General features: G+C 36.6%; 1 protein-coding gene and 1 pseudogene across 3 annotated transcripts in view; one reads left to right on the top strand and one right to left on the bottom strand.

Moving 5' to 3' along the window:
- LOC129762698 (uncharacterized) overlaps positions 1 to 20,716 on the top strand; it is a 363,476-nt gene that overhangs the window by 159,055 nt on the left and 183,705 nt on the right. The window contains exon 1 of one of the 3 annotated variants that reach the window (XM_055761199.1): positions 13,965 to 14,258. The exons of the other annotated variants lie outside the window; for them this stretch is intronic. Within the exon in view, the coding sequence (XP_055617174.1) occupies positions 14,179 to 14,258 (80 nt within the window). The 5' untranslated portion in view covers positions 13,965 to 14,178. Of the gene's footprint in view, positions 1 to 13,964; positions 14,259 to 20,716 lie in introns of those variants that run through there. 3 annotated transcript variants of the gene reach the window in all.
- Positions 8,830 to 9,832, bottom strand: LOC129762702 (replication factor C subunit 3-like; annotated as a pseudogene).

Raw genomic sequence — 20,716 nt, 5'->3', positions numbered from 1 at the left:
GCGGATGGGAAGTACATCTTCTGGTCGGACAAGGCGTCTTCCCATTACGCCAAGAAGACGCTGGCGTATCTTGAGGAGAAAAAGATACCGTTCGTGCCGAAAGATCGTAACCCAACAAACTTGCCCCAGTGCCGCCCAATAGAGGATTTCTTTGGCTCACTCAGTGTTCTAGTGTATAGAAACAATTGGAGGGCCAAGGACACGAAGCAACTGACTACAAGAATCCGGAATTGTATCCGGAAAATGGACGTAAGTGCCGTACAACGTTCTTGTGAGAGCATCGCGACAAAGTTGCGTCGAACAGCAGACCACGGCCCTTACACAAACATTTACTGACATTTTTTTGAAGAAAATACATTATGTTATTAATAAAAAAATACTGAAATCGATGAAAAAAAAAATTATATGTGATTGAAAAAATTCTCATTTTTTATTTAACACCCGTTACTGCACTAATACCACCAGAAAAAAAGTCTGAGTTCCATCATTTTGATTCTCAATATTTATTCACAGTGCTGAACTTTGTACAGGTCAGACTCGATTATATGTGATTCGATTATATACAATTTTGGACTCGATTATATACAGTTTGGAAAAAAAAATTTCATATTCCAAATATGACTTTTTTCAAGAAGAAATGTAACCTTTCAACGTTAAGGTGAAATTTAAGTGACTATTACATGTACAGTGGGGTAAAAGTCGTGATTTTTGAAGATTTTGCTTGAATTGTTTATATCGATATTGCAGCCAAATTAAGAAAGGTAGAAGTTGGGTGTCAAAGAACAAATTGTAGAGCACTAAGAGAGCTTCAATTTAATTGATAGAAACAATCTAGTTTAATATAAATTTTTAGGATAAAAAAATAACGCATTAAACATTATTAACTATTAAGTGTTTCACTTCCAAAATGTTATTGAAATCCACTTATTTAGATGTTCCACTACTACATCCTGTACTGAATGTTCTCATCTTTTAAATGAAAGCAACAGAATCGTCTTCCGTAGCATACTTGTTAATGTAGAGCCATTTTGAGGCAAGAATCCGAAATAGAAAAAAAAGTGCTATAACTCTGTCATTGTTGAAATTCCATATGCGTAGAAGGATTTTTTTTTATCAAATATGATCATCTATCACCTCCTGAGAGAATCTGGATAAATTTATTTTTTCATGTGAGAAAGGTGTTTTCTAACTTTACGGGGATGAAACAAAAATCAAATTCCTCTTTTATACTCAAAAAACCAAAAATACATGCAAAAAAATTTTTTGACTTGATTATATATAGTGGAAAGAAATCAAAAACTGTATATAATCAAGTCCGCGTTGTACTGCAACCGTTTTGAGGTACATCAACAAGCTATTAAAATGATAGAACGTTGTCAAATCGGTTATCATATACGAAGAACTCATCTCCGAAATAAAAGTAAAACAGAGCGGATAGCCTTCAAGAATATTCATGGCCTTCAAGACTGAGATGGTACATCATAAAATTGTTTCCCTTTTCTTGTTTTGCTCAAATTTAAGTTCCGCAGGGTTTTTAAAAATAAATTGTCCTTCCGGAGAAGCAAAAAGGCTGTCCCAAATTAGGGTACAATAGGCTGCTGCTCTGCCTCCGACTGCCCAAATTTTGTACGCGCAGACCTTCGCAAAGTTTTCCCACTCGTTTACGCGTAATTTAAATTTACACCTAATTGCTTTCTTCTCGCCGTCGAGCCGCCCCCTGTCGGCTTCGGAAAGTTTTTGATTGAGGAGGTTGGATTTTTTTCCCCGGCTTTCCGTTTACTGCGAATCGAATTAATTAATCAATTTATTCACAACTCGTGGGTCGCCCCGTTTGTGTCTCTCCAGGACGAGAGGGTCAATGCAAATACTGTCAACCGGATGAAACTTTGGATGAGACTTCGGCATTCGGTTATAAATAATTGAGAGCGATTAGAAGAATTCGACGATTCCAAAAGACGAATTTTCTGCTGATCCAAAAACCCCTTTCCGAAAGAAGAGGATCCGAGAAGCTCCTATTATGTCGAGAAGTGGAAAATTCACTTCGTTCTGCTAACGATATCTCCACTCGGAGGCTAACTAGCTTATTTCCCACTCGACCTGGGGCTTCACCACGTGTGACCAATCATCCAGTCAACAATGGTCCCAACAATGGTCGTTATCGTCTCGCGCCCAGAACCCGGTACCTGCACGGTATCATCGTTTGCCACACCAGCCAGCCAAGGGGGGAATTTGTTTAACAATGTCACCGTGTTGATGGATTTCGCCATAAACTCCGCGCGCGGGCAAAAAATAAATGGGTTTTGGTTTCGATTTATTTTTTTTTGTTTCGTGGAAGCGCACAATATTCGGGCAAGAAGAACCGCTCGACTCCACCGTCGGAAAATCCAACGCTTTCGAGCGGTGCAATGGTTCGAAGATTGACGCAGGCCAAATTGGGCCGATCGGCGTCTGCAGAAGGCGCCCCCTCCCCCCTTTATCCGGGGAAACACTGCTCCATGAGTTGATTCCGAAAATCGGCGACCATTTGTTTGGTATTCGTGGGGAGTTAGACCGAACCAAATCTGAGTTTTAAATTGATTATTGGAGGCGTAATTGAATTGGTTCCAAGTCAAACTTGCTCCAGCTCAATAGTCCTCCAATAATTCACTATTATGTCATCAATGCTCGCTCCCTCCACGACGGACGGTCGGACAGACAGATCAGACAGACAAAGTTCCATTAATTTGTGTTTTCAATTAGAACTGCGCTGCCACATTGGCCCCAACTTGGTACCCGTCATCACAATAGTTCGCGCGTTTGGCTGTGTGTATGTCGTTCCCGGCTCCAATGACATCACCACCAGGACCGTCGCCCAACCCCCAACCCAACCCGGCATTGCTCATTCCGAACCGCCGAACATTGTCCCGTAGGAGCGATGAGGTTCTGTTGGACATTTTAATTAAATTTCGCTTTCGGTCGCTTTAATTTGATATGTAATATTTGATCTTCGCACTGTGTTGGCCTCCGGGGGTTGCCTTCTCATCGAGTTGTCCCCGTCGTCGTTGTCGTCGTCGCATACTCGCAATTGTTTACAATTTATGTCCGCAGGCCAAATGGATATTGATTGCTTGGTGGACTCGTCGCCGTTAGACTGCCCAATCAATCACAGTTTGCTCCCGATGCCGGCCTCAGTTTAATGAAACATTCCGTTGAATTCTTCGAATAGCAGCGGCAGACTGGGCTTTATGATGTTTATGGACATGTTCGGTTATCAGAAACCAGAAATGAGGGCCCCCGACAACGGATATGTCACAGGTTATGAAATTAAATCAACCCTAGCGGGGCGCTGGCTTTATCAGAGTCACACCATGTGTTGGCACTTCACGGATGAAAGATTGTCCCTTCACAATTTTGTGCAACATATTGAGGGTTCGAGAATGAAACAAGGAAAGATACAAAATCACTATTCATGCATAATTGTGTGAATTCTTGAATCCTTATTATTCTTATTATTTATATTAATTTTTTTTTTTTTGCTTTCTTCTTTCTTTGCAGGTAATTATCAAACATCGCACATAATTTGATGAAAGTAAAACGCTAAAAACTACACTGATTTTTTCTGGTTTGAAAGGTAAGTGTGTTCCATGGCGTTTTGGAACACTTTTTGACAGACTTTAAAATATCTACGATTGAGCTTCAGATGTTTTAAATATCAATACAGGTCGGACTCGATTATCCCGAGCAGTGCTGAAAATATTCACGTTCACGACATTCAAATTCGGCGAATTTCTGCCTTCCTTGTATTGATAATCTACTGCTCAAGCGAGAGTCGATAAATATGAAACAACACTGTCAATGAACCCCAGTGGAATGAACATCAACATCAGCTTGCCATGAAATTCATTTTTCATTTGCATCTTCCGTTTCGTCATGGTATTCGTAAGGTCGAAAATGAAGATCATTGCGTGTTAGTGAAAATCAGAGCATAAAATTCAACGTCACCAATTGAGAGTGCAATCGATTAATGGTAAAGGATGGCAATTCATCACACAAATTTCTTGTTTATGACGACTTCGGCAATGGAATGTATAGAACAACTCTTGCTACTTTTTATAAATCTACTTACGATTGCTCGGAAATGACATACACCACCATTTATATGTGCAATGGGTGACACGTTTTCAATAAAAATTCACTGCAAGCGATGAAGATCAACTTAACGTACGTGATAATCACCTAAATTTATTGACAGTAATGAAAGTGCCTGAATGTAGGCTTTTCGAAATTCGTTCATGCTGTTTTCGGTCAATATATCAGACAAAGTTCGCGCGTCTCGACTCTTGTGTTATACTCATTATGGCAGATATGGTGTTGAGTTTCAACAGAAGAGAATTCATCCGATACTGGGAAAAATCTGATTCCTTCATTCGTGAATAAATTTTGATAATCTGTGGCACTGATCCCGAGTATTGATTTTTTTTTCACTCCGGATAATCGAATACTCCGGATGATCGAGTCAAACCATTTTTTTTCTTTATTTGTTTTTTTGCATGTATTTTTCGTTTTTTGAAAATAAAAAAGGGATTTGATTTTTGATTAATCCCCTTAAAGTCACCTTTCTCACATGAACAAAATTAATTTATCCAGATTCTCTCAGGAGGTGATAGACGATCATATTTGATGAAAAAAATCCTCCTCCTAATCCTCCTATATGTTCGAATTTCAACAATGACAGAGTTACAGAACTTTTTTGTTTGTTTCGGACTCTGTTGCTTCATACTGGCTCTACATTAAAAAGTACGCTACGGAAGACGATCCTGATGCTTTCATTTGAAAGATGAGAAAATTTAGTACAGGATATAGTAGTGGAAAAACTATTAGTGAATTTTAATAACATTTTGGAAGTGAAACACTTAATAGTTAATAATTTTTAATGCGTTATTATTTTTTTTTATCCTAAAAATTTATATTAAACTAGACTGTTTCTATCAATTAAAATGAAGTTCTTTAATCGCTCCACAATTTGTTCTTTGACACACAACTTCTATCTTTCTTAATTTGGCTGCAATATCGATATAAACAATTCAAGCAAAATCTTCAAAAATCACGACTTTTACCCCACTGTACATGTAATGGCCACCTAAACTTCACCTTAACGTTGAAAGGTTACATTTTTTCATATAATTTTTCATATAGGGTAAATGATCTTGGTTTGTCCAGTCGAAAATATGATCATGGTTTGCCCACTTTTTTGAATGCTCTAATTCAGCGCTCCTGTGTCAAATAAGGCCTTCGAATGTTTCGAAACATATAAATGAAATTGCCTTTTACATGATTTATAGTAGTTTGATGGAATATTTTTACGAAATCACATGTTTTAAAGGATTATAAAATACACCTTCTATTTGTGTCAATGCGCCCCTCATTCGAGCTAACTTTTAATCGATCACCAGATGATTATATGGCATGTATTCAGACCTTTTCTGGATTACAACACTTATAAATATTGTAAACATCATGCTTGCTCACCATTTGTATCGGATTTACATAGCAAAACCATGAAATTAACGCATTTTGATGAACTCAATTCTGATCATGAGTTGTCCAATTCAATAATGTTGTTTTGTCCACATGATTTCTATGGCAACCGCTTGGCGCGCTGCAGTTTGTTTATGTTTGTTTATGGTGTGCTTCGCGCATAGCAGAAGTATAGTTTTTCTGTGTTGATTGTGTTGAGGTGAACACTTCTAAAATGCCCAAGAAAAGGCAACATTCTGAAGAAAGCCTAAATTATGAATGAATCAATATGATGACAGTAAACTCAAGCAATGATAAATGTAACATCTAATTGTGAAATCGAATGTTTTCATTCAAAAATGGAGGTTTCTAAAACCGGACAAACCATGATCATTTTTTGGGCAAACCATGATCATCATTCTTCTTTAAGGAAAATCGTTACAAAACATAAAAATTTGAATAATTTCAACACCTTATGGTAGTATTAGCAACTAGAGGCTTGGGGCTTTTCAACAAACCCAAACTCGTATCGATTATGTGTGATTTTCATGAAGAAAAATCGCTTTGCATTTACTAGTTGCGTAAAAACACCCCAAATTGGACAAACCAAGATCATTTACCCTAATCGAGTCTGTATATAATCGAGTCCGACCTGTACTGTATTCTATTAGTCAAATCATTTCATTTGATACCAATATAGAGAGGATTGCTAAAAATACATAGTCGACCATTTTGTGACGGCGACCTTTTCGAATTTATGTTGTTCATAGTGTAGTGTATTCTCCAAATCAAGCCATTCAGCCATATTTTTTTTGCGGCGGCCAAATTGAATTTTTTCAAGATCATGGAATACGCAGTATTATAATGACAGTAGAGTTAAATGTATGTTCCAATATCCAGATCAATCATTCAACAGGAACGGGGTCAATTTTCTATAAATGTGGACAACCCAACAAACATGCAAACATGCATAGAAACAGGTCAAGCTGATTGAAACCATTCAAAAAGTAACCAGTTGTTTTGGGACTTCTTGAAATTGGATTTTTCATTATCTGCTATGTTCTACTAGTCGAGAACTTTCTTTTGATACATTTTTGGGCATTTTTCATAAATAAAACTGTGTTCCATTTTGTAGTGGCCGCCATCTTGGATTTGCATTTTTCATAAATAACTGTATTCTACTAGTCAATCCCTTTCATTTGATACCCATATTGATGGGGTTGTGAAAAAAATATATATGGCACCATCTTGCGGTGATCGCCATCTTGGATTTGCATTTTTCATAAATAACTGTGTTCTACTTGTCAAGCCCTTTCATTTGATACCCATATTGATGGGGTTCTGATAAAATATGTAATCCGCCATTTTGTAGTGGCCGCCATCTTGGATTTGCATTTTTCATAAATAACTGTGTACTATTAGTCAAGCCCCTTCATTTGATACCCATATTAGCTATTCAATATGGAATTATTATGCAAATTATTCAAAATTTTCGAAAATCAAAAACAAAATACTCCGGATGATCGAATCCCGGATAATCGAGTTCGACCTGTATTTATGAAATTTTGATTTCATTTAGAATTTTGAGTACTGGTTTAATTTCTATTTAAATATGTTCGTATGTATTTTTCAATATTTGTGATCTCTTTCAGATAATTTCGAGAACTGCGCGGTACGAAAATATCCAGATTTTTTATAATTTTTTTTTTTATTCCTATTTTGTTTATTTTCCTAAAATCTTTAATTGTATTTATTCATGAGTTCGAGAAAAGTGCTTCCAAACCTTATTACCAGCGCTGTGAGAAATGGTGTACAGGAAAACCTGTTTTTTGCGGTCTTTTCATGCGATTTTTTTGTGCGATTTTCTGTTCTTGTGCTGTTTTTTGTGAGATTTTTTTTTGTGCGGTATATGAAAAGGGGCATATTTTCCGAAGTTATCGTCCATTTATCTTTTTCGATGTTTTATATGCATTTCAATGCGAAAAAACCATATTTGCGTCAAAAACATTATATTCTCAAATTATTCTCTTCCTTCCATCAAATGCACTATGTTGCACTCGACATGATTTCTAATAGCAACAAGTTTCGACATGAGTTAGTCTATCTGTTGATTTTGGATATGTTTGAAGAATTACATCGATAAACTCTTTGATAATGATTTGGTGGCCCTGAAAAGGGCCGTTTTGTTTGGTTGTTGGGTATTTTTTGTTCACTCCACCTGTGTTTACCAAGTGATGATGAAAGAAGGATAGTAAACAGCAAACCAATGTAATATAATTTTCTTTTATAATTTTTACTTTTTGAGTGTTTATTCAACCCAATGCGAATTTTAATCACTTTTTCTAATATTTCTTCACTTTTCCAATTTTTTTCGACGTATAAACTTCCCTTGGGTGAAAATGAACACACCAAAACAGACAGCTTAAACCAAACGACCCGTCCTTGAGCGGGAACACACCTTGGTTTTTATTTATTAAAATTGAAAAAAATATCGTTTCATACATCAAATCATTTTTAACACAACTGCTACCATATACAATTTTACACTTACAATTGTGCTAAATTTTGCACAATACACGATCAGTCATAGACAGAGCTGCAATCCATCACCGTCAATGTCACAAAAAGGCTGACCATAGTCACCCAATTCCTCTCACGACACGTGAGATCCAAAAATTCAGTAGTGATACTCACTCTTTTGTTTATGACACCTAACCAAATGACGGTTGGTTCCAATGCCTCTCACTGCCGATCGCTCTGTTTACAACTTTACGTTATGAGAGCGGTGGTTGTGGCGTATGATGGTAGTAGAAATGTGAGTGATCAGACATTTCCAATAATTTTTGACAATCGCGACGGTTGTTTAAATTTGTTTGTTGAAGTAGAAGTTGTTGCTGTTGTTAGAGATGTCTAAATTTTTCGTTTATTTGATTATCGATTAATCGTGGGGCCAATATTCGATTCATTCGAACAATTGTCTTTCAGTGTTCGATTAATCGAACGAATATTTATTTCTTGTAGTTAGAATGAACAGACATTTATAATAAAAAATATTATGGTGTCATAATTTCAAAAATCACATTAAATATAATTTTAAAATAAACACGGTGCAGCATAATGGTTTTTGGTATTTGAGTATATTGATAAAATTATCATTTCATAGTTATATGCGGATCATGAAAACTATCCGGTTGAAAACCGACAAGGCGTGTTCTTTTTATTTAGAGTTAATCATTACCAGAACTATTGAAGTTTAGTTAATAAACGTGAGATGAACACACAAATCTTATTTTTTCATAAAACGAAAGAAAATTGCTCATCTAAAAGAATCGCTCAAAAATCATCCACTTCCATTGAGGCTTTATTGAGAAACTTCTTATATAGTGCCACAAACTGCGCCACGAACACTTCCAGATGGAATATATGTTTGCTTCCTTGCTGCATCCGGTGTTCATAATACCCGGCAAAATTCAACGTTTGCGTCTTCAGACTCATATCGCAGTTTTTAACCAGATTCGGTACCAATCCACAGATTATAACATTCGATAGAACGCCTTGGGATAGCAGCTCGTATAGCTGTTTCCTCACCACCTCCAGCTTCTGTGGACTTTGTTCGAGGACAATCTGATTAGCGGTTTCTCGAAGAAATATTTGCCAGTCGATTTCCGGCTTCCAGCATGAGGATAGCGTAATTCTTTTCGCTAGCTCCGAAGGAAAGTGCTGAAATGCAAATAGTGTTGTTACATTCAAGAAACAAACAAATGACAATCTTACATTCAAAATTTTAAGAATATCCTCCTAAGATAGACCGGCACTCTTATTTCCAAGCAACGACTCCTAACCGCGGGAATAACCCGCGAAGTAGAATTGGCGCACAAAATCAATCTGCATGTAGAAAAATATTTTTCAATGGCTCTTCTCAGCGCATCCTGGGTATCTTTGGTCAGCTAATCCACCTCGGACAAGACGAGTCTCATATTCACTCTACCCGCTGGGATCAATTTGCTTGATCAAATCCGACACGACCACCCTGTTATATATCCCGGCAACCGATGAACTCAACTCGATGTGGTAATTACTGCTGATGGTCCTGATTTCCACCTTCCGGTTCGCGGGCGTTGTGAAGTTCATTATATCGTTGCGTAGCCGTTCCGCGCCCAATTGGTAGTTTCCGCAGCAGACACATGATGCGAGTTTTCCTACTGGCCTGGAAGAACCGTAGAACATGTGGGAAGTCTCCCTGGGAGCAAAGATTAATCAGATGCGTAACTTGCGTTTTGTGACAGTCCAGTTTGGACAGCTGGCACAGTCGGTAGCGGTCAACCCAGAGAGACATAGTACACAAAACTATTTGATGTATAATGTATACAAAAATACTTGGTGACTTGTCATTTTCGTGTTGGCCTTTGTCAGAGTAAATGTCATCATCTCCAGAGATGCCAGATGATTTTTTGTGAAAGCCTTCGACAAAAAACTGAAAGTTTGATGTGTATAAATTGCAGATATTTTTGTAACCGCAGGAATAGCCAAGTAATGTATGAAAAAATGGGTTTTTAGCGCAGGTAATCAAGTCATATAGAGTAGAAATACTATATCCCTGCAGTCTGCAACTGAAAATATAAGTCTGCAACAGAATAGACAGGACACTAAATATCAGTAAAATTGCGAACATGTCTGCAGATTTAGTATCCTTGCAATGATGAGAAACAAATTTGGTAAAAAAATCGAAGTCGAACGGGTTACAAAATGCATCATTTTGCTAATTTCAAACCCGATCGGGAGCCGGAATAGAGGGGATACGCAAGGCGTGTTATTCCATAAACTAAGTACTAATACAAATGACACGTGTATTACTACGTAGAGTCGGCGAAGTGCCGCTAAAAACGTTAAGGCCGTCCGAAAAGTTGAAAAGAAAATACATGCCTGAAAGCACAATATTCTTCAAATTGTATTTAAAATGAAACTGTATATTCACATCTGGCATCCCTAGTCACGAAGAACGAACACAAAGAGGCGAATGTTGTGAATATCGCCAAACACCAAACCATCAGCTAGACTTTTGAGTGTCGCACTATTCTGACATTTCAGCGACAGGACACTCACCAAGGAGCACGGATTTCTACTGTCAAGTAGAAGCTCACCATGTGTTAGTGTTGTGATAATACTCTTCTCACACTATTGGACTGGCTTTGGGATGGTCACCAAAGATAATCGTAGCACAAAATTTGTTGATTATCTTTGTGTGAGTACTTGATTCTCACGACAAATCGCAGCTCTGGTCATAGATATGAAATTTCACGAAGCAACCAATATTAAAGTTTCAAATTTAAATTTTATTTGCTAGAATTAATCGTATCACTCACCTTACTTGCAATATAAAAATACCGCCGACTTTCATATATTTGCAATGCCGATTCCCCCAGGCAACTTGGTTTTGATGTCTCTGTTAGGGAACACATTTCTGTAAGAACAAAAGTTCCCCCTACTTTCATGTATTTGCAATGCCGTTTTCCCCTAGGTAGCTTGGTTCTGATGTCTCTGTTAGGGGCCTGCTGCTTGTGTCGTCAATTTCGACCAATCAGAAGTAGGTATTTCCGTTAGGATAGGGGTTGAGATTTTTCAATTGTTCGATAGTTAGTTTCATGAAATATATTAATTTATTCGATATAAAAAATTGTTATGGAGCTTGAGCTTGGGTAGACTGTACAATTCGTAGTTGCTCTCCGTGATTGACCTGAACCAACCAAATTGCACAAAGAACACACAGAATGGCGCTTGGGACTAGCAAATCATTCTCGTTGTGCAATTTTCGGTGATTCGAGCTTTGAATGGTCAATAACGACGCCGGCCACGTCCTTACAGTCAGGGGAAGGGAAGGAATGTTAGTATGATATTCGCCGCCAAAAGGCCAGAAGGGTCGCCTCTATAGCGTGGTTCCCTAGCGTTTATCATGGAAGGGATAGTTGTTAGTGGGAATGGTTAATAAAAATCAGGATTCACATATACTCAATCAAGAAGGAATTTAACCCCTTCGCTTCGAAGGGTCTCACATCGAGTAATTACACTACTCTACTGAGCGTCTTAGCACTTTGATATGCAAGCGCGCTACGAGAGAGTCTCGACGTTGTACGTTGTACATTGTAAGTAAAGGGTTAATATCTGAGCATTTAATATCCAAATCATAAAATAGTAAAATTTAAAAGGAAGGCAAACTACCGGTTGCTAATCGTTTAACGACAAATTATCAGCAGTGGGTAACAAAGGAAAACAAAGCGTTTTCACTAACACATGCGCATACGCTGACTGTATTAATATAAAGCTCCGAAGCAGAAATAATAATATTCTGATGAAGCTCTCCTGGATTTCACTTTATTTGATAGTTATTTTCCGAATAATATCGCAATCCACTACTCTTCACACCATAAAATTCCAACGATATGATGGCTCCGATTTGCAGACAAAATAATACACCTTACACATTACATAAACGGAGCGTTCAAAGACACGTCTTTACGCGACGAATGCACGAGCCTCACTCTCGATGTAAAAAATTGTTATGGAGTGCCGAAATCGATTGACGCAAAAATTTCATCAATCCATCATGAAATGACTGAGCAATAAGCGTTAGAAATTGGACAATTTTCAAGATGTGCTCGAATCTCGATTTTCAATTTGTACCCCAATATGTTCCCGAAAGACGTAATCCTACGTCAAAAAAAGTAGTTATACCAGTAAGGAATGGCTCCATTGTTTGCTCACCGTGAACTTATCCACAATTTGCAAATGGAAAAAGAGAGAAACGAATTCAATCTGAGTTCAATTCAGGGTTCACTTCAATATATCGTGAAGTTCATTTGACGGTGAGAAATTAAACGAACACGGACCGTCGTAGAGCAGATAGCGACGGAATGGCCCGAATGACTTTTGATTTATGTTGACAGAGAAACTGGTGGGGGTAGCAAAAACTCATTTCCAATTGAATACGAAGGCCGATGGCTTCATAGTCCTCTGACTATCCTCAGCATAATATGACTTTGCCGAACCCTGCTTGCAACTATGATTCATTGAAACTCCATAGATTCGCCTATTGTAGTGTCGTGCATTATCGCTAGCGGTGAACCTCGCTATTTATTAGTTTCGTTGAAAGCAAAGGTAGCACCCCTTTCCATACCACGTTTATACTGCAGCCTGCAGTGACAGAAACGTGTTTAGCTAAGACGATTGCGGAAAACACGGATCAATAGACGATATTTGTGGAAGAGTTCGCAGAGGTTTTGACAACCGATGAAAAAAAATCAATCAATTCGACACACTCTATATAATGTTAAATATAGAATAATGTACCTCCCATTGGTAGCATCTCAACGTATCCCCTTGTTCGCATCATGGTTTCTTCATTCATCGTAGTTCTACATTATAGTACCTTGGAAGGCGTGAGGCTTCCTAGGTAATTTGTTGCACCAATTACGCCTCGTTTGTAAACATTGCCAATGTTTTTTCAGCCTTCGTTCACCTGTTCTATCGGCTGCTACCTGTAACACGGACAAATCACGATCATATGGATCTGTGGGTCTATGTACGGCAAGATAGATCTGATATAACCAGCAAATATCAACTCTTTTGGCTAGCATGAATCGCAAATCGTTAGTTTTTGTCTGTTCTGGTTATTTCATCCTGCGACTTGAACATGTAAAAAGAGACCGATAGGTCGCCCATCCAATTTACATTCTTTTTAAAATAACCGTGAGTCGATGACACTATCGAAAAATGTAATCAGCCACCAATCGATAAGAGAATCATAATCGATCATGAAACATATCTTTTTGTGATATACGCCTGTCTTCCAATGTTAGCATAGGCATTCTTCCCGATAAGCAGATTCCTCAAGTGCACTTTCCATTCTTCGTAGGGTAGCGGAAGTGGATCAATGTAAGAGTCGACGTTTTCACACATCCATTACCATTCAGACCGAGAGTTGAAAAACTTCTCGTAGGACACTATTTAAATGCCAGCTCATGCGGAGTGCACTCTTCTTCGCGCACTTTAGGTTTGCTCGACCTGAACGAATACAAATCAAGAGACTATGAGCTGTCATTATACGGAGATCGATCGGTTGAACCAAAAGCATGTGGCGCTCGGAAACTGACGTAAAGCAAAACAAAACGTCAGACAACAACAAAGTAACCTTCTTTGAAGGGATGGATACCATAAAAATCTTTTGCCAAGAGGAAGAAGAAAAGTTTTCGGCTCGGCTTTGTTATGTTTGATCCTTCTTCTAGAGAAAGTGAGACTTCAAATTCAAATGTTGCCTCCTTACATCCTCATGTCCTCAGTTTATTTTTAACCGTGTATCTGGGTGGATGTAAATGAAGCGCGATTTGCGGTCCTAAAATAGTGGTGATGTTTGATGAAATATAATAATTTGAACAATTCTCACAAATAGTGCGATTCATGAATTATTTTTCCTGGAATGAAATATTTTGTGCAAAGGGGTTATAATCCAACAGATAAGCGGATTGGCAAAGCGCAGAGAAGGATTACCTGTGAAGTGCCAGCCGGGACGGGTTTGCTCCAAGCGAAAAGGAATTCCAACAGGAATCCAAAGGAGATAAATGAAAATATTTCTAATTGGTGGCTTCCCCAGAGAGGAAATTTCTCAAGACAGTGAGAGTGAGAGTGAGAATGAAAGAGTTGGAAGAGAGAATAAAAGTGACAGATGTTAAACCACGTGTTGTGCACAAGGTGAATACAGAACTAGAGAGGTGAGAATTACAATACCTAAATGGTTATTTTTTTCGACACCATCTACTGTTCATATAATCATAAGTTGTGAATCTTCAGAATACTGAAAAATTACTGTGCCATCTCAGACGAAGATTTGTTGAATTAATAAAATCGTTTAACCCTTTTTTTTTATCCCATTTATTTATTTATCAGGCTCATTAGCATTTTATCTGTAACAGAGCCGGGTTTTTATCGTGTACATGTACATATGTTTATTTTTCTATAAATTGTAAATTACACAGTAGTTAGTAGTAGCCATTTAGGCGTTAGGTTTTCTGTTCCATTACATTATGGTAAATTACACTGTAGTAGCCATTTAGGCATAAGGGTATTCTATCTGTTCTTCCATTGTTCAGCAGACCGGACAGCGGAGACAGTTGATAATGATCATTGTTGGGTTATTTATAGAACAGCAGCCCGATGTTTCTTGCAGAGCAGAGCAGTTGTATGGATGAATCGATCTTTGTTCCACCGTGGATCGATCTCCATAGCTGATGATGGTTGCGTGGATGTAGTTATTCTATAACAACACAAAGATGGTCAATTGAGGGCCCTGAATTAGAACTCACGATCGATCGCTTAGTAAGCGAACGCGTAACCAAGTGGCTGCGAAGACCCCCCATTCGTTTAACCCTTTGCGGTCGTTTTAAATTTGGGCATGGGTGTCGTACTGGTCGGAATATTTTTTCCTTGAAAAAGTAAATATAAACATTTTTCTTAGTTTTTTTGTGAACTATATATTAACAATATATTAATTTAATAATGTATTTTAATGTGATGTATTTATATAAGAATTATGTTTCATAATTCGTCTTCATGTGAAATCTTTGGAAACAGTCCCCAAGATTAAATCATATGAAGTATTCTCAATACATAATTTTATTTTTATTATCCGTTGGATACGATACATTTTTGCCATCGATGCAATTAATATGTAATTAATGCCAGCAATGTGTATCCGAAAAGATCAGCACTTTTCTCTTAAAAAAAACAAAGCCTTTTTTTAACTTGAAATTATTCAGATGACATAAGACACTTATGTAAACAGTAGTTCTGATTCAATCTTTTCCATCACACCAAAGTGTTAAAATGGCTAAATTCTGTAGTTATTATTTTTGTCCCACATTCCTATGCATTCTACGAATTGTGCGTTGTCTTGTGTGGGTGAATACTAGAGATGTGCAAATCAGCTCATCATGGTGAGCGGCTCAGAGCCGTTCAGCTCATACAAGTGAGCTGCTCATTTGGAACAGCTCTTCAGCTTAGTTGAATTTTGCAGTTGTCCACACAATTGCATATGAAACGTAATCACCATGGGACATTGCATAGTGTGCATTTTTTTAATAGACGGAAAGCAAAAAATAAACGAATTCGTAATTGTACAAAAACTAAAACTGATATGAATTCTAATAATATAATATACAACAAATACTGAATGTTGAAATTCAACATAGAAGATGCTTAGGATATGCTGAACTTAAACAACAGAAAAACCAACAGTAGCCAAATAGAATGCCTCCAGGAATATTGGCCGAGACAACGTTTTTTGAAAAAAAACCATCGAGATTTTTTTTTTGCATCCGAGGATATAAAAATAAATCCACTAATAGGTGCAACGAGAAATAATTATTCGCGATCACAAAGGTAACAAAAGGACCAGTATCAATCATCAACATTTATGCCGGGTGGTTTTCTGAATTGTTTTGATTCAGCACGCGGAAATAAATGTATGTGTTTCCACAGTAATGTTTAAATAACAATGTAATATATTAAATTTATTTACAAGCATATAATAATGTGTATTATTTTGTTTGGCCATATAAGAAAAAATTAATGAAGTAACGAACGATTGAATATCTTCAAAACAAAAACTTTTTTTCCTATCTGGCATCTCTGCTAAAGCTAAAGTACGAAGAGGGATACACGAAAACAAACTGACGTCATGCCATGAAGCGCGGGAGACGAAAAATCCTTTCGCGTCTCGCAATTCACACTCTCTGCAGCTTTTGCGCTCCACAGCTATGCAGCTCAACAGCTCAACAGCTCAGCAGCGCAACAGCTCAACAGCTCAACAGCTCTTCAGCTCAACAGCTCAACAGCTCATCAGCTCAACAGCTCAACAGCTCATCAACTCAGCAGCTCAGCAGCTCAACAGCTCAACAGCTCAACAGCTCTTCAGCTCAACAGCTCATCAGCTCAACAGCTCAATGGCTCATCAGCTCAACAGCTCAACAGCTCATCAGCTCAACAGCTCATCAGCTCCAGCTCCGTAATGAGCTGATGAGCTGCGTTTTTTTGATTGCGAGCCGATCCGAATCCGCTCACTATGATGAATCGTTTCGAATGAACAGCTCATGAGCGGATGGCACATCTCTAGTGAATACTTTGTTTGATACTGAGTACCGTTATCTATTACTCATAGGAGCACCATATTGATTCGTGAACAGGTTCACTAGACATCAAGCTTCGTTTAGGAATAGCATAAACTGATACTTGGTTGAGTAAAATATAAGATTAGCATGGTTTCTTGCTGTGGTGGCTGAGAGCAGACAAACGACCACAAAGAGTTAATTTTCCAATCTCGTAATTGTAAAATCGTTAGAAGAAAATTCAAAAATACAAACAAATTTACAAATACATATATACATACAAAAACAAAAATACTAAACTACTAAAACACTAAAACACAAAAATACTAAAATACTAAAATACTAAAATACTAAAATATTAAAGTACTAAAATACTAAAATACTAAAATACTAAAATACTAAAATACTAAAATACTAAAATACTAAAATACTAAAATACTAAAATACTAAAATACTAAAATACTAAAATACTAAAATACTAAAATACTAAAATACTAAAATACTAAAATACTAAAATACTAAAATACTAAAATACTAAAATACTAAAATACTAAAATACTAAAATACTAAAATACTAAAATACTAAAATACTAAAATACTAAAATACTAAAATACTAAAATACTAAAATACTAAAATACAAAACTACAAAACTACAAAACTACAAAACTACAAAATTACAAAACTACAAAACTACAAAACTACAAAACTACAAAACTACAAAACTACAAAACTACAAAACTACAAAACTACAAAACTACAAAACTACAAAACTACAAAACTACAAAACTACAAAACTACAAAACTACAAAACTACAAAACTACAAAACTACAAAACTACAAAACTACAAAACTACAAAACTACAAAACTACAAAACTACAAAACTACAAAACTACAAAACTACAAAACTACAAAACTACAAAACTACAAAACTACAAAACTACAAAACTACAAAACTACAAAACTACAAAACTACAAAACTACAAAACTACAAAACTACAAAACTACAAAACTACAAAACTACAAAGCTACAAAACTACAAAACTACAAAACTACAAAACTACAAAACTACAAAACTACAAAACTACAAAACTACAAAGCTACAAAACTACAAAACTACAAAACTACAAAACTACAAAACTACAAAACTACAAAACTACAAAACTACAAAACTACAAAACTACAAAACTACAAAACTACAAAACTACAAAACTACAAAACTACAAAACTACAAAACTACAAAACTACAAAACTACAAAACTACAAAGCTACAAAGCTACAAAACTACAAAACTACAAAACTACAAAACTACAAAACTACAAAACTACAAAACTACAAAACTACAAAACTACAAAACTACAGAACTACAAAACTACAAAACTACAAAACTACAAAAATATAAAAATACAAAAATACAAAAATACAAAAATACAAAAATACAAAAATATAAAAATGCAAAAATACAAAAATTCTTTGTAAAACTGAAAATTCTAAAAATACTAAAAATACTGTAAATTGAGTATTATAAAGGCGTGGCGTGGAGAAACGCTGACGACCTTCAAGTTCCAAGGAAGAAAAAATTATAGGAGGCTGTATTCAAGACACGACCGCATTGTTGATGTAGAACTACGCTGTGGTTTAATTCAAGTCGCTTGTTCATAACTGTAGATATTATTTTATAATGCTATGATAATCATTCTACCAGTTTGGTCACCCTGATATGTTTTCTTTTGTTGTAGAATCATTTGACGATAATTGTTTTATGATTCATTGTTGTGCTCGCAGAACAATACATGCTCGAGATAAGCGCTGCTGTGTGCTGGAGAAAGTTTTGCTACTGGCAAGCGGAACCAGATTACATACAAAATTCCAGAACGACATTTACTTTCTTGGTGACTAAATAAACGAAATAAACTGTATCTGCTAGTCTCCATAACCTCGAAAAGAGTAGTACTGTTTCATTATGATTGAAATTGACGCAAATACAATCCCAGTTGAAAGGAGTTATGCGACTGGCGACTGGAGAGGCTGGAGCCCAAATAAATTAATCTATCTATATATATATATATATATATATATATATATATATATATATATATATATATATATATATATATATATATATATATATATATATATATATATATATATATATATATATATATATATATATATATATATATATATATATATATATATATACATATATATATATATATATATATATATATATATATATATATATATATAAATGGATTGATGTCTGTCTGTCTGTCTGATTCTTATAGACTCGGAAACTACTGAACCGATCGACATGAAAATTGGTATGTAGGGGTTTTTGGGGCCGGGGAAGGTTTTCGTGATATTTTGAGACCCCTCCCTCCTCTCTAAGGGGGGGGGCTGCCATACAAATGAAACACAAATTTCTGCATTACTCGGAAATTAACCAAGCAAACGAAACCAAAGTTGGCATGTGAAAGTTTTAGGGTGCAATAAATGTTTCTATGATGGTTAGACAGTCCTTCCCCCACTCAATGGGGGGGGCTGCCGTACAAATGAAACACAAATTTTTGCATTACCCGAGAATTAATCAAGCAAATTAAACCAAATTAGGCATATGGAAACTTTAGGGTGCAATGAATGTTTCTATGGTGGTTAGATACCCCTCCCAAATTTCTGCATTACTCGAGAATTAATCAAATAAATGGGCGGGACGAAGGTTGCCGGGTTAGCTAGTAACTTAATATAACTTATTGAATAACTTGGTATTCCCCAAAAAAATTTTTGGTGCACAATCTTAACACCTGCTTCACCATAGCGTCAGTTCAATGCATTGATGACAGAAAACAAATAATGTTAACTGCTTGGAAAAAGGCTGAATGTTTGCCTCAGCATAGATTCATTACTAATACCCTAGCGTAAATATTCCCTTCCGCTATCTCCCCTCCTCGTTTATATTTATCATTACGACTGCATAATTGGCAACACCAAACAATCATAGTATAAAAAATTAGGCGATTGTTGCATCGTTACAGGGCCAATGCACACGGGAGCAGATACAAATGGGGTTTCATCGTAGCGAAGATGCACTACGTACGGGTTATGAAGCACGTACACACACAAATATCCATCTATCGATGGGTTCAAGCAAATAAATATACACACACTTATCTACGTTTTGCGCTCTGCTCAACAGAAGCCCATTCTGTTAATATTACCTGTCTACATAAGCTTAGCTATCATCCTTTGTGGAGAAATTTTTCCTACCGTCATGCGAAACCAAATCACTGACAAAATTCCTGAACATTTATTTTTTTGGTGAACCAACGATAGCCTAGCTTGATGATTCCCCACACAATTGTGCAGCTCAGAACCTTAATTCAATTGCGTCATTTTTATGCAATGATTGCAATGCTAGAGACATCAGCGAGTGCGTAATTTGGCCGCGTTCACAGCTCAATCCGAAACGAAGACATGTGATGACACAAAACAAGGAAGAACGAGCGATATTCATTGCTTTGAATGCACAACGATACTGAAAACATGCCTTCCTTCCTTGCTTGAGACTTTAAACCTCTTCAGTTCATTCGTCTCTAACCTTGGAAAAGGCCCTTGGAAAACTTTATCCATCATATTACTCCTCCACCGCATTGCCTTGAAAAAGGCATTCGATCCCTGGCCGTCCAGCTCGCCCAGCAACGATGTTGTTCAGTCAATTTCCTCCCGAAGAATGAAAGTTTGCCTCAGAGAGATCCACTGTTTATACTCTAGGAAAATATTCCCCTTCGTTCTTATTCTTTTCCTTTGTTCACGGAGACGTTACATCTTATGATTTACCCTTCGTTGCTCATCGATAAGTTGCTCGTTATTGACAGCGCTGTTCGGGAAAGTACACAAATGGACAGAGCAAATGTATGAGGAAGTGGGAATGCTTCCAATCTTCATCAATTTCAACCATATACCGACTATGGGATTGTAATATATAGCATATCAAACAAATCTTAGGGAATTTTCGATTCGTTTGGTATGTAAATCGCCAAAGTCCGTTCGCGGCCAAAATAGTTATTA

The sequence above is a fragment of the Toxorhynchites rutilus genome, chromosome 1 (assembly GCF_029784135.1).
Source record: "Toxorhynchites rutilus septentrionalis strain SRP chromosome 1, ASM2978413v1, whole genome shotgun sequence".
NCBI lineage: Eukaryota > Metazoa > Arthropoda > Insecta > Diptera > Culicidae > Toxorhynchites > Toxorhynchites rutilus.
The sequence above is the reverse complement of the archived record's forward strand: the minus strand, read 5'-3'. Positions and strand labels throughout refer to the sequence as shown.